This window comes from Oncorhynchus masou, unplaced genomic scaffold (genome assembly GCF_036934945.1).
Source record: "Oncorhynchus masou masou isolate Uvic2021 unplaced genomic scaffold, UVic_Omas_1.1 unplaced_scaffold_2544, whole genome shotgun sequence".
Taxonomy (NCBI): Eukaryota; Metazoa; Chordata; class Actinopteri; order Salmoniformes; family Salmonidae; genus Oncorhynchus; species Oncorhynchus masou.
In genome coordinates, this window is record NW_027008994.1 from 23,169 (window position 1) to 37,500 (window position 14,332).

General features: G+C 42.1%; 1 protein-coding gene across 1 annotated transcript in view; it reads right to left on the reverse strand.

The window, feature by feature from the left end:
- The window catches only part of LOC135533640 (E3 ubiquitin-protein ligase znrf3-like), a gene marked incomplete at its 3' end in the record, with an annotated part of 39,894 nt that overhangs the window by 22,646 nt on the left and 2,916 nt on the right, over positions 1–14,332 (reverse strand). The window contains exon 2 of the mRNA XM_064960929.1: positions 748–822. Within this exon, the coding sequence (XP_064817001.1) occupies positions 748–822 (75 nt within the window). The remainder of the gene's footprint in view (positions 1–747; positions 823–14,332) is intronic.

The window sequence follows — 14,332 nt, forward strand, 5'->3', positions numbered from 1 at the left end:
GGGCCTGGTCCGAGGTGAGCCGTATGTCGTCCTCTATCGCCGTCTCTTTCTCTTCAGAGTGTCGGGGAGGGAGGGCCTGGTCCGAGGTGAGCCGTATGTCGTCCTCTATCGCCGTCTCTTTCTCTTCAGAGTGTCGGGGAGGGAGGGCCTGGTCCGAGGTGAGCCGTATGTCGTCCTCTATCGCCGTCTCTTTCTCTTCAGAGTGTCGGGGAGGGAGGGCCTGGTCCGAGGTGAGCCGTATGTCGTCCTCTATCGCCGTCTCTTTCTCTTCAGAGTGTCGGGGAGGGAGGGCCTGGTCCGAGGTGAGCCGTATGTCGTCCTCTATCGCCGTCTCTTTCTCTTCAGAGTGTCGGGGGAGGGAGGGCCTGGTCCGAGGTGAGCCGTATGTCGTCCTCTATCGCCGTCTCTTTCTCTTCAGAGTGTCGGGGAGGGAGGGCCTGGTCCGAGGTGAGCAGTATGTCCTGCTCTGACCGACCCTTGAAGTAGAAATCTTCATCCAACTCAAGGGTAGTAATCACTGTTCTGTTGGCCAGACGCTCTTTTCATTCATAGAAAACGATGGCGGAAACACTATGTAAAAATGTAGTTAAGAACCGCGCAAAAACACACAAAATAGCAGAGTTGCTCAGGTGCCCGTTAAATGGCCGCTATACATTCCACCACCATTCTTGAGTGGAGAATGTGAGTGCCCAATGGATGAATGGAAACATGGAAACCATGTGTGTGTGTGTGTGTGTGTATACTGACCTGATCAATGGCATCAGAGTTTTCAGACACGTCAAAAATGACAGCCGTCGCCCCTCTCTGAACTGCTCGCTTCGCCTGCAGAGAGAACAACATTCATCAGAGACACAGAGAGAACAACAGCCATTAGAGACACAGAGAGAACAATAGCCATTGGTGACACAGAGAACAACAGTCATTAGAGACACAGAGAGAACAACAGCCATTAGATACACAGAGAACAACAGCCATTAGATACAGAGAGAACAACAGCCATTAGAGACAGAGAGAGAACAACAGCCATTAGAGCCACAGAGAGAAGAACAGATATTAGAGAAACAGAGAGAACAACAGCCATTAGTGACAAAGTGAGAGAACAACAGCAATTCGAAACGCAGAGAGAACAACAGCCATTAGAGACATAGAGAACAACAGCCATTAGAGACACAGAGAGAACAACAGCCATTAGAGACAGAGAGAGAACAACAGTCATTAGAGACAGAGAGAACAACAGCAATTTGAGATGCAGAGAGAACAACAGCCATTAGAGACATAGAGAACAACAGCCATTAGAGACACAGAGAGAACAACAGCCATTAGAGACAGAGAGAGAAGAACAGACATTAGAGACAGAGAGAGAACAACAGACATTAGAGACACAGAGAGAACAACAGCCATTAGTGACAAAGAGAGAGAACAACAGCAATTCGAGACGCAGAGAGAACAACAGCCATTAGAGACATAGAGAACAACAGCCATTAGAGACAGAGAGAGAACAACAGCCATTAGTGACAAAGAGAGAGAACAACAGCAATTCGAGACACAGAGAGAACAACAGCCATTAGAGACAGAGAGAGAACAACAGCCATTAGATACACAGAGAACAACAGCCATTAGAGACAGAGAGAGAACAACAGCCATTAGATACACAAAGAACAACAGCCATTAGATACACAGAGAACAACAGCCATTAGAGACAGAGAGAGAACAACAGCCATTAGATACACAGAGAACAACAGCCATTAGAGACAGAGAGAGAACAACGGCCATTAGATACACAGAGAACAACAGACATTAGATACACAGAGAACAACAGCCATTAGATACACAGAGAACAACAGACATTAGATACACAGAGAACAACAGTCATTAGAGACAGAGAGAGAACAACAGCCATTAGATACACAGAGAACAACAGACATTAGATACACAGAGAACAACAGCCATTAGATACACAGAGAACAACAGCCATTAGATACACAGAGAACAACAGCCATTAGATACACAGAGAACAACAGACATTAGATACACAGAGAACAACAGACATTAGATACACAGAGAACAACAGCCACTATTTTTTTTTTTTTTCACCTTTATTTAACCAGGTAGGCAAGTTGAGAACAAGTTCTCATTTACAATTGCGACCTGGCCAGGATAAAGCAAAGCAGTTCGACACATACAACGACACAGAGTTACACATGGAGTAAAACAAACATACAGTCAATAATACAGTATAAACAAGTCTATATACGATGTGAGCAAATGAGGTGAGATAAGGGAGGTAAAGGCAAAAAAAGGCCATGGTGGCAAAGTAAATACAATATAGCAAGTAAAACACTGGAATGGTAGATTTGCAATGGAAGAAATGTGCAAAGTAGAAATAAAAATAATGGGGTGCAAAGGAGCAAATTAAATAAATTAATTAAATACAGTAGGGAAAGAGGTAGTTGTTTGGGCTAAAATATAGGTGGGCTATGTACAGGTGCAGTAATCTGTGAGCTGCTATGACAGTTGGTGCTTAAAGCTAGTGAGGGAGATAAGTGTTTCCAGTTTCAGTGCTTTTTGTAGTTCGTTCCAGTCATTGGCAGCAGAGAACTGGAAGGAGAGGCGGCCAAAGAAAGAATTGGTTTTGGGGGTGACTAGAGAGATACACCTGCTGGAGCGTGTGCTACAGGTGGGAGATGCTATGGTGACCAGCGAGCTGAGATAAGGGGGGACTTTACCTAGCAGGGTCTTGTAGATGACATGGAGCCAGTGGGTTTGGCGATGAGTATGAAGCGAGGGCCAGCCAACGAGAGAGTACAGGTCGCAATGGTGTGTAGTATATGGGGCTTTGGTGACAAAACGGATGGCACTGTGATAGACTGCATCCAATTTGTTGAGTAGGGTATTGGAGGCTATTTTGTAAATGACATCGCCAAAGTCGAGGATTGGTAGGATGGTCAGTTTTACAAGGGTATGTTTGGCAGCATGAGTGAAGGATGCTTTGTTGCGAAATAGGAAGCCAATTCTAGATTTAACTTTGGATTGGAGATATTTGATATGGGTCTGGAAGGAGAGTTTACAGTCTAACCAGACACCTAAGTATTTGTAGTTGTCCACATATTCTAAGTCAGAGCCGTCCAGAGTAGTGATGTTGGACAGGCGGGCAGGTGCGGGTAGCAATCGGTTGAAGAGCATGCATTTAGTTTTACTTGTATTTAAGAGCAATTGGAGGCCATGGAAGGAGAGTTGAATGGCATTGAAGCTTGCCTGGAGGGTTGTTAACACAGTGTCCAAAGAAGGGCCAGAGGTATACAGAATGGTGTCGTCTGCGTAGAGGTGGATCAGAGACTTATTAATTAATTAATTGACAAAGAGAGAACAGCCATTAGAGAGAGAGAATAACAGCCATTGGTGACACAGAGAACAACAGCCATTAGAGACACAAAGAGAACTACAGCCATTAGATACACAGAGAACAACAACAATTAGAGACACAGAGAGAACAACAGCCATTAGAGACACAGAGAGAACAGCCATTAGAGACACAGAGAACAACAGCCATTAGAGACAGAGAGAGAACAACAGCCATTAGAGACACAGAGAACAACAGCCATTAGAGACACAGAGAAAAACAGCCATTAGAGACACAGAGAGAACAACAACCATTAGATACACAGAGAGAACAACAGTTATAAAATAGATGCAGAGAGAAACACAGCCATTAGCGACAGAGAGAGAACAACGGCAATTCGAGACACAGAGAGAACAACAGCCATTCGAGACACAGAGAACTACAGTCATTAAAGAGACACAGAGAGAACAACAGCCATTAGAGAAGAACAAATACAAGAGACAGAGAGAGAACAACATCCATTAGAGACACAGAGAGAACAACAGCCATTAGAGACACAGAGAACAACAGCCATTAGAGACACAAAGAACAAACCCTATAAGAGACACAGCTAACAACAAGTAAAAGAGACACAGAGAACAACAGCCATTAGAGAGACAGAGAGAGTAACAGAAGTTAGAGACACAGAGAGTTGCAGCCGTTAGAGACACAGAGAACAACAGCCAATAGAAAGACACAGAGAGAACAACAGCCAATAGAAAGAAATAAAGACAGTAGCAGCCATTAGAGACACAGAGAACAACAGCCATTAGAGACACAGAGAACAACAGCCAATAGAGACACAGAGAACAACAGCCATAAAAGAGACACAGAGAACAACAGCCATAAAAGAGACACAGAGAGAACAACATCCTATCAAAAGACACAAAAAGAACAACAGCCATTAGAGACAGAGAGAGAACAACAGACATTAGAGACACAGAGGGAACAACAGACATTAGAGACTCAGAGAGAACAACAGACATTAGAGACACAGAGAGAACAACAGACATTAGAGACACAGAGAACAACATCAATTAGAGATACAGAACAATAGACTTTAGAGACACAGAGAACAATAGCCATTAGAGACACAGAGCACAATAGCCATTAGAGAGACATAGAGAATTACAGCCATATGAGAGACACAGAGAGAACAACAGTCATTAGACACAGAGAGAACAACAGCCATGAGAGACACAGAGAGAACAACAGCCATTAGAGACAGAGAGAACAACAGCAATTAGTGACAAAGAGAGAACAACAGCCATTAGAGACACAGAGAGAACAACAGCCATTAGAGACACAGAGAGAACAACAGCCAATAGAGACACAGAGAGAACAACAGCCATTAGAGACACAAAACAACAGCCAATAGAGAGACAGAGAGAACAACAACCATTAGAGACAGAGAGAGAACAGCCAATAGAGACACAGAGAACAACAGCCATTAGAGACAGAGAGAGAACAACATCAATTAGAGACAGAGAGAGAACAACAGTCATTAGAGACAGAGAGAGAACAACAGTCATTAGAGACAGAGAGAGAACAACAGCCATTAGAGACAGAGAGAGAACAACAGCCATTAGAGACGCAGAGAGAACAACAGTCATTAGAGACACAGAACAACAGCCAATAGAGAGACAGAGAGAACAACAACCATTAGAGACAGAGAGAGAACAGACAATAGAGACACAGAGAACAACAGCCATTAGAGACAGAGAGAGAACAACAGCCATTAGAGACAGAGAGAGAACAACAGTCATTAGAGACACACAACAACAGCCAATAGAGAGACAGAGAGAACAACAGCCATTAGAGACAGAGAGAGAACAACAGCAATTAGAGACACAGAGAGAACAACAGTTATAAAATAGATGCAGAGAGAAACACAGCCATTAGAGAGAGAACAACGGCAATTCGAGACACAGAGAGAACAACAGCCATTCGAGACACAGAGAACTACAGTCATTAAAGAGACACAGAGAGAACAACAGCCATTAGAGAACAACAAATACAAGAGACAGAGAGAGAACAACAGCCATTAGAGACACAGAGAGAACAACAGCCATTAGAGACACAGAGAACAACAGCCATTAGAGACACAGAGAACAACAGCCATTAGAGACAGAGAGAGAACAACAGCCATTAGATACACAGAGAGAACAACAGCCATTAGAGACACAAAGAACAACAGCTACAAGAGACACAGAGAACAACAGCTATAAGAGACACAAAGAACAACAGCTATAAGAGACAAAGCTAACAACAAATAAAAGAGACACAGAGAACAACAGCCATTAAAGAGACAGAGAGAGTAACAGAAGTTAGAGACACAGAGAGTTGCAGCCGTTAGAGACACAGAGAACAACAGCCAATAGAAAGACACAGAGAGAACAACAGCCATAAAAGAGACACAGAGAGAACAACATCAATTAGAGACACAGATAACAACATCAATTAGAGATACAGAACAATAGACTTTAGAGACACAGAGAACAATAGCCATTAGAGAGACAGAGAGAATTACAGCCATATGAGAGACACAGAGAGAACAACAGTCATTAGAGACACAGAGAGAACAACAGCCACTAGAGAAACAGAGACTAGCAGCCATTGGAGACACAGAGAACAACAGCCATTAGAGACAGAGCGAGAACAACAACCATGAGAGACACAGAGAGTAGCAGCCATTAGAGACACAGAGAACAACAGCCATAAAAGAGACACAGAGAGAACAGCCATAAAAGAGACACAGAGAGAACAGCCATAAAAGAGACACAGAGAGAACAACAGCCATTTGAAAGACACAAAGAGAAGAAAAGCCTTTCAAAAGACAGAAAGAACAACACCTATTAGAGACACAGAGAGAACAACAGCCATTAGAGACACAAAGAACAACAGCTATAAGAGACACAGCTAACAACAAATAAAAGAGACACAGAGAACAACAGCCATTAGAGAGACAGAGAGAGTAACAGAAGTTAGAGACACAGAGAGAACAACAGACATTAGAGACACAGAGAACAACATCAATTAGAGATACAGAACAATAGACTTTAGAGACACAGAGAACAACAGCCATTCGAGACACAGAGAACTACAGTCATTAAAGAGACACAGAGAGAACAACAGCCATTAGAGAACAACAAATACAAGAGACAGAGAGAGAACAACAGCCATTAGAGACACAGAGAGAACAACAGCCATTAGAGACACAGAGAACAACAGCCATTAGAGACACAGAGAACAACAGCCATTAGAGACAGAGAGAGAACAACAGCCATTAGATACACAGAGAGAACAACAGCCATTAGAGACACAAAGAACAACAGCTACAAGAGACACAGAGAACAACAGCTATAAGAGACACAAAGAACAACAGCTATAAGAGACACAGCTAACAACAAATAAAAGAGACACAGAGAACAACAGCCATTAAAGAGACAGAGAGAGTAACAGAAGTTAGAGACACAGAGAGTTGCAGCCGTTAGAGACACAGAGAACAACAGCCAATAGAAAGAAACACAGACAGTAGCAGCCATTAGAGACACAGAGAACAACAGCCATTAGAGACACAGAGAACAACAGCCATAAAAGAGACACAGAGAACAACAGCCATAAAAGAGACACAGAGAGAACAACATCCTATCAAAAGACACAAAAAGAACAACAGCCATTAGAGACAGAGAGAGAACAACAGACATTAGAGACACAGAGGGAACAACAGACATTAGAGACTCAGAGAGAACAACAGACATTAGAAAGAAACACAGACAGTAGCAGCCATTAGAGACACAGAGAACAACAGCCATTAGAGACACAGAGAACAACAGCCATTAGAGACACAGAGAACAACAGCCATAAAAGAGACACAGAGAACAACAGCCATAAAAGAGACACAGAGAGAACAACATCCTATCAAAAGACACAAAAAGAACAACAGCCATTAGAGACACAGAGGGAACAACAGACATTAGAGACTCAGAGAGAACAACAGACATTAGAGACACAGAGAGAACAACAGACATTAGAGACACAGAGAACAACATCAATTAGAGATACAGAACAATAGACTTTAGAGACACAGAGAACAATAGCCATTAGAGAGACAGAGAGAATTACAGCCATATGAGAGACACAGAGAGAACAACAGTCATTAGAGACACAGAGAGAACAACAGCCATGAGAGACACAGAGAACAACAACCATTAGAGACACAGAGAACAACAGCCATAAAAGAGACAGAGAACAACAGCCATAAAAGAGACACAGAGAACAACAGCCATAAAAGAGACACAGAGAGAACAACATCCTATCAAAAGACACAAAAAGAACAACAGCCATTAGAGACACAGAGGGAACAACAGACATTAGAGACTCAGAGAGAACAACAGACATTAGAGACACAGAGAGAACAACAGACATTAGAGACACAGAGAACAACATCAATTAGAGATACAGAACAATAGACTTTAGAGACACAGAGAACAATAGCCATTAGAGAGACAGAGAGAATTACAGCCATATGAGAGACACAGAGAGAACAACAGTCATTAGAGACACAGAGAGAACAACAGCCATGAGAGACACAGAGAACAACAACCATTAGAGACACAGAGAACAACAGCCACTAGAGACACAGAGAGAACAACAGCCATTAGAGACCCAGAGAGAACAACAGCCATTAGAGACAGAGAGAACAACAGCAATTAGTGACAAAGAGAGAACAACAGCCATTAGAGACACAGAGAGAACAACAGCCATTAGAGACACAGAGAGAACATCAGCCATTAGAGACACAGAGAGAACAACAGCCAATAGAGACGCAGAGAGAACAACAGACATTAGAGACGCAGAGAAAACAACAGCCTTTAGAGACACAGAAAAACATCCAATAGAGAGACAGAGAGAACAACAACCATTAGAGACAGAGAGAGAACAGCCAATAGAGACACAGAGAACAACAGCCATTAGAGACAGAGAGAGAACAACAGCAATTAGAGACAGAGAGAGAACAACAGTCATTAGAGACAGAGAGAGAACAACAGCCATTAGAGACAGAGAGAGAACAACAGCCATTAGAGACGCAGAGAGAACAACAGTCATTAGAGACACAGAACAACAGCCAATAGAGAGACAGAGAGAACAACAACCATTAGAGACAGAGAGAGAACAGACAATAGAGACACAGAGAACAACAGCCATTAGAGACAGAGAGAGAACAGACAATAGAGACACAGAGAACAACAGCCATTAGAGACGCAGAGAGAACAACAGTCATTAGAGACACAGAACAACAGCCAATAGAGAGACAGAGAGAACAACAACAATTAGAGACAGAGAGAACAACAGTCATTAGAGACACAGAACAACAGCCAATAGAGAGACAGAGATAACAACAGCCATTAGAGACAGAGAGAGAACAACAGCAATTAGAGACACAGAGAGAACAACAGTTATAAAATAGATGCAGAGAGAAACACAGCCATTAGAGAGAGAACAACGGCAATTCGAGACACAGAGAGAACAACAGCCATTCGAGACAGAGAGAACTACAGTCATTAAAGAGACACAGAGAGAACAACAGCCATTAGAGAACAACAAATGCAAGAGACAGAGAGAGAACAACAGCCATTAGAGACACAGAGAGAACAACAGCCATTAGAGACACAGAGAACAACAGCCATTAGAGACACAGAGAACAACAGCCATTAGAGACAGAGAGAGAACAACAGCCATTAGATACACAGAGAGAACAACAGCCATTAGCGACACAAAGAACAACAGCTATAAGAGACACAGAGAACAACAGCTATAAGAGACACAAAGAACAACAGCTATAAGAGACACAGCTAACAACAAATAAAAGAGACACAGAGAACAACAGCCATTAAAGAGACAGAGAGAGTAACAGAAGTTAGAGACACAGAGAGTTGCAGCCGTTAGAGACACAGAGAACAACAGCCAATAGAAAGACACAGAGAGAACAACAGCCATAAAAGAGACACATAGAGAACAACATCAATTAGAGACACAGAGAACAACATCAATTAGAGATACAGAACAATAGACTTTAGAGACACAGAGAACAATAGCCATTAGAGAGACAGAGAGAATTACAGCCATATGAGAGACACAGAGAGAACAACAGTCATTAGAGACACAGAGAGAACAACAGCCATGAGAGACACAGAGAACAACAACCATTAGAGACACAGAGAACAACAGCCATAAAAGAGACAGAGAACAACAGCCATAAAAGAGACACAGAGAACAACAGCCATAAAAGAGACACAGAGAGAACAACATCCTATCAAAAGACACAAAAAGAACAACAGCCATTAGAGACACAGAGGGAACAACAGACATTAGAGACTCAGAGAGAACAACAGACATTAGAGACACAGAGAGAACAACAGACATTAGAGACACAGAGAACAACATCAATTAGAGATACAGAACAATAGACTTTAGAGACACAGAGAACAATAGCCATTAGAGAGACAGAGAGAATTACAGCCATATGAGAGACACAGAGAGAACAACAGTCATTAGAGACACAGAGAGAACAACAGCCATGAGAGACACAGAGAACAACAACCATTAGAGACACAGAACAACAGCCACTAGAGACACAGAGAGAACAACAGCCATTAGAGACCCAGAGAGAACAACAGCCATTAGAGACAGAGAGAACAACAGCAATTAGTGACAAAGAGAGAACAACAGCCATTAGAGACACAGAGAGAACAACAGCCATTAGAGACACAGAGAGAACATCAGCCATTAGAGACACAGAGAGAACAACAGCCAATAGAGACGCAGAGAGAACAACAGACATTAGAGACGCAGAGAAAACAACAGCCTTTAGAGACACAGAAAAACATCCAATAGAGAGACAGAGAGAACAACAACCATTAGAGACAGAGAGAGAACAGCCAATAGAGACACAGAGAACAACAGCCATTAGAGACAGAGAGAGAACAACAGCAATTAGAGACAGAGAGAGAACAACAGTCATTAGAGACAGAGAGAGAACAACAGTCATTAGAGACAGAGAGAGAACAACAGCCATTAGAGACAGAGAGAGAACAACAGCCATTAGAGACGCAGAGAGAACAACAGTCATTAGAGACACAGAACAACAGCCAATAGAGAGACAGAGAGAACAACAACCATTAGAGACAGAGAGAGAACAGACAATAGAGACACAGAGAACAACAGCCATTAGAGACAGAGAGAGAACAGACAATAGAGACACAGAGAACAACAGCCATTAGAGACGCAGAGAGAACAACAGTCATTAGAGACACAGAACAACAGCCAATAGAGAGACAGAGAGAACAACAACAATTAGAGACAGAGAGAACAACAGTCATTAGAGACACAGAACAACAGCCAATAGAGAGACAGAGATAACAACAGCCATTAGAGACAGAGAGAGAACAACAGCAATTAGAGACACAGAGAGAACAACAGTTATAAAATAGATGCAGAGAGAAACACAGCCATTAGAGAGAGAACAACGGCAATTCGAGACACAGAGAGAACAACAGCCATTCGAGACAGAGAGAACTACAGTCATTAAAGAGACACAGAGAGAACAACAGCCATTAGAGAACAACAAATGCAAGAGACAGAGAGAGAACAACAGCCATTAGAGACACAGAGAGAACAACAGCCATTAGAGACACAGAGAACAACAGCCATTAGAGACACAGAGAACAACAGCCATTAGAGACAGAGAGAGAACAACAGCCATTAGATACACAGAGAGAACAACAGCCATTAGCGACACAAAGAACAACAGCTATAAGAGACACAGAGAACAACAGCTATAAGAGACACAAAGAACAACAGCTATAAGAGACACAGCTAACAACAAATAAAAGAGACACAGAGAACAACAGCCATTAAAGAGACAGAGAGAGTAACAGAAGTTAGAGACACAGAGAGTTGCAGCCGTTAGAGACACAGAGAACAACAGCCAATAGAAAGACACAGAGAGAACAACAGCCATAAAAGAGACACATAGAGAACAACATCAATTAGAGACACAGAGAACAACATCAATTAGAGATACAGAACAATAGACTTTAGAGACACAGAGAACAATAGCCATTAGAGAGACAGAGAGAATTACAGCCATATGAGAGACACAGAGAGAACAACAGTCATTAGAGACACAGAGAGAACAACAGCCACTAGAGAAACAGAGACTAGCAGCCATTGGAGACACAGAGAACAACAGCCGTTAGAGACAGAGCGAGAACAACAACCATGAGAGACACAGAGAGTAGCAGCCATTAGAGACACAGAGAACAACAGCCATAAAAGAGACACAGAGAGAACAGCCATAAAAGAGACAGAGAGAACAGCCATAAAAGAGACACAGAGAGAACAACAGCCATTTGAAAGACACAGAGAGAAGAAAAGCCTTTCAAAAGACACAGAAAGAACAACACCTATTAGAGACACAGAGAGAACAACAGCTATTAAAGACGCAGAGAGAACAACAGCTATTAGAGACACAGAACAACAGCTATTAGAGACACAGAGAGAACAACAGCTATTAGAGACACAGAACAACAGCTATTAGAGACACAAAGAGAACAACAGACATTAGAGACACAGAGAACAACAGCCATTAGAGACACATAGAACAACAGTCACTAGAGACAGAGAGAGAACAACAGCCATTAGAGACACATAGAACAACAGCCATTAGAGACAGAGAGAGAACAACAGCCATTAGAGACAGAGAGAACAACAGCCATTAGAGACACATAGAACAACAGCCATTAGAGACAGAGAGAGAACAACAGCCATTAGAGACAGAGAGAACAACAGCCATTAGAGACACACAGAACAACAGCTATTAGAGACACAGAGAACAACAGCCATTAGAGACAGAGAGAACAACAGCCATTAGAGACACACAGAACAACAGCCATTAGAGACACAGAGAACAACAGCTATTAGAGACACAGAGAACAACAGCCATTAGAGACAGAGAGAACAACAGCCATTAGAGACACACAGAACAACAGCCATTAGAGACACAGATAGAACAACAGCCACTAGAGACACAGAGAGAACAACAGCCATTAGAGACACATAGAACAACAGCCACTAGAGACACAGAGAGAACAACAGCAATTAGAGACACACAGAACAACAGTCATTAGAGACACAGAGAACAACAGCCACAGAGAGAACAACCATTAGACTCTTAGTCTAAGTTTTGGGCTCAAAAATATTTTCCATCAATTAGTCTTTTGAGTAATCACCTCAGATATTTTCACATTCAATCTTTTTCAGATCTGATTGGTCAATAGCCCAATTAGTGAAAAAAAATCAGAATTGGGGTGCCTGTCTAAACGCAGCCAGAGAGAAGAACAACCATTAGAGACACACAGAGACCAGTAGTTTGAAAATAATTTATCAGTCCAAAGTTTGGAAACACCTCATTCAAGGGCTTCTCTTTATGTTTTACTATTTTCTTCAATGCAGAATGAAAGTAAAGATAGCGAAACTATGAAATAACACACATGGAAACCTGTAGTAACCAAAAAAAGTGTAAAAAATGTAATATTCTTCAAAGTAGCCACCCTTTGACTTGTTGACAGCTTTGCACACTCTTGGCATTCTCTCAACCAACTTCACCTGGAATGCTTTTTGAGTCTTGAAGGAGTTCCCACATATGCTGAGCACTTGTTGGCTGCTTATCCTTCACTCTGCGGTCCAACCCATCCCTAACCATCTGAAATGGGTAGAGGTTGGGTGATTGTGGAGACCAGGTCTTCTGATGCAGCACTCCATCACTCTCCTTCTTGGTCAAATAGCCCTTACACAGCCTGGAGGTGTGTTGGGTTATTGTCCTGTTGAAAAACAAATGATAGTCCCGCTAAACACAAACCAGATGGGATGATGTATTGCTGCAGAATGCTGTGGTAGCCATGCTGGTTAAGTGTGCCTTGAATTCTAAATAAATCACAGACAGTGTCACCAGCAAAGCACCCCCACACCATCACACCTCCTCCTCCATGCTTCACGGTAGGAACCACACATATGCAGAGATCATCCGTTCACTAACTTTGCATTTTACAAAGATATGGCGGTTGGAACCAAAAATCTCAAATAAGTACTCATCAGAGCAAAAGACAGATGTCAACTGGTGTCCATTGCTCGTGTTTCTCAAGCAAGTCTCTTCTTCTTATCGGTGTCATTTATTAGTGGTTTCTTTGCAGAAATTCGACCATGAAGGCCTGATTCACACAGTCTCCTCTGAACAATTGATGTTGAGATGTGTCTTTTACTTGTACTCTATGGAGCATTTATTTGGGCTGCAATTTCTGAGGCTGGTAACTCTAATGAACTTATCCTCTGCAGCAGAGGTACCTCTGGGTCTTCGTTTCCTGTGGTGGTCCTCGTGAGAGCCAGTTTCATCATAGTGCTTGATGGTTTTTGCGACTGCACTTGAAGAAACTTTCAAAGTTCTTAAAATGTTGCAGATTGACTGACCTTCATGTCTTAAAGTAATGATGGAGTGTCATTTCTCTTTGCTTATTTGAGCTGTTCTTGCTATGATATGGACTTTTACTAAATAGGGCTATCTTCTGAAAACCACCGCTACCTTGTCACAACACAAGTGATTGGCTCATACGCATTAAGAAGGAAAGAAATTCTACAAATTCACTTTTAACAAGGCACACCGGTTAATTGAAATGCATTCCAGGTGACTACCTCATGAAGCTGGTTGAGAGAATGCCAAGAGTGTACAAAGCTGTCATCAAGGAAAATGGTGGATATTTGAAGAATCATTCATCATCATCTCATTTGTTGAACACTTTTTTGTTTACTACATGATTCCATATGTGTTATTTCATAGTTTTGATGTCTTCACTATTATTCTACAATGTAGAAAGAAAAACCCTTGAATGAGTAGGT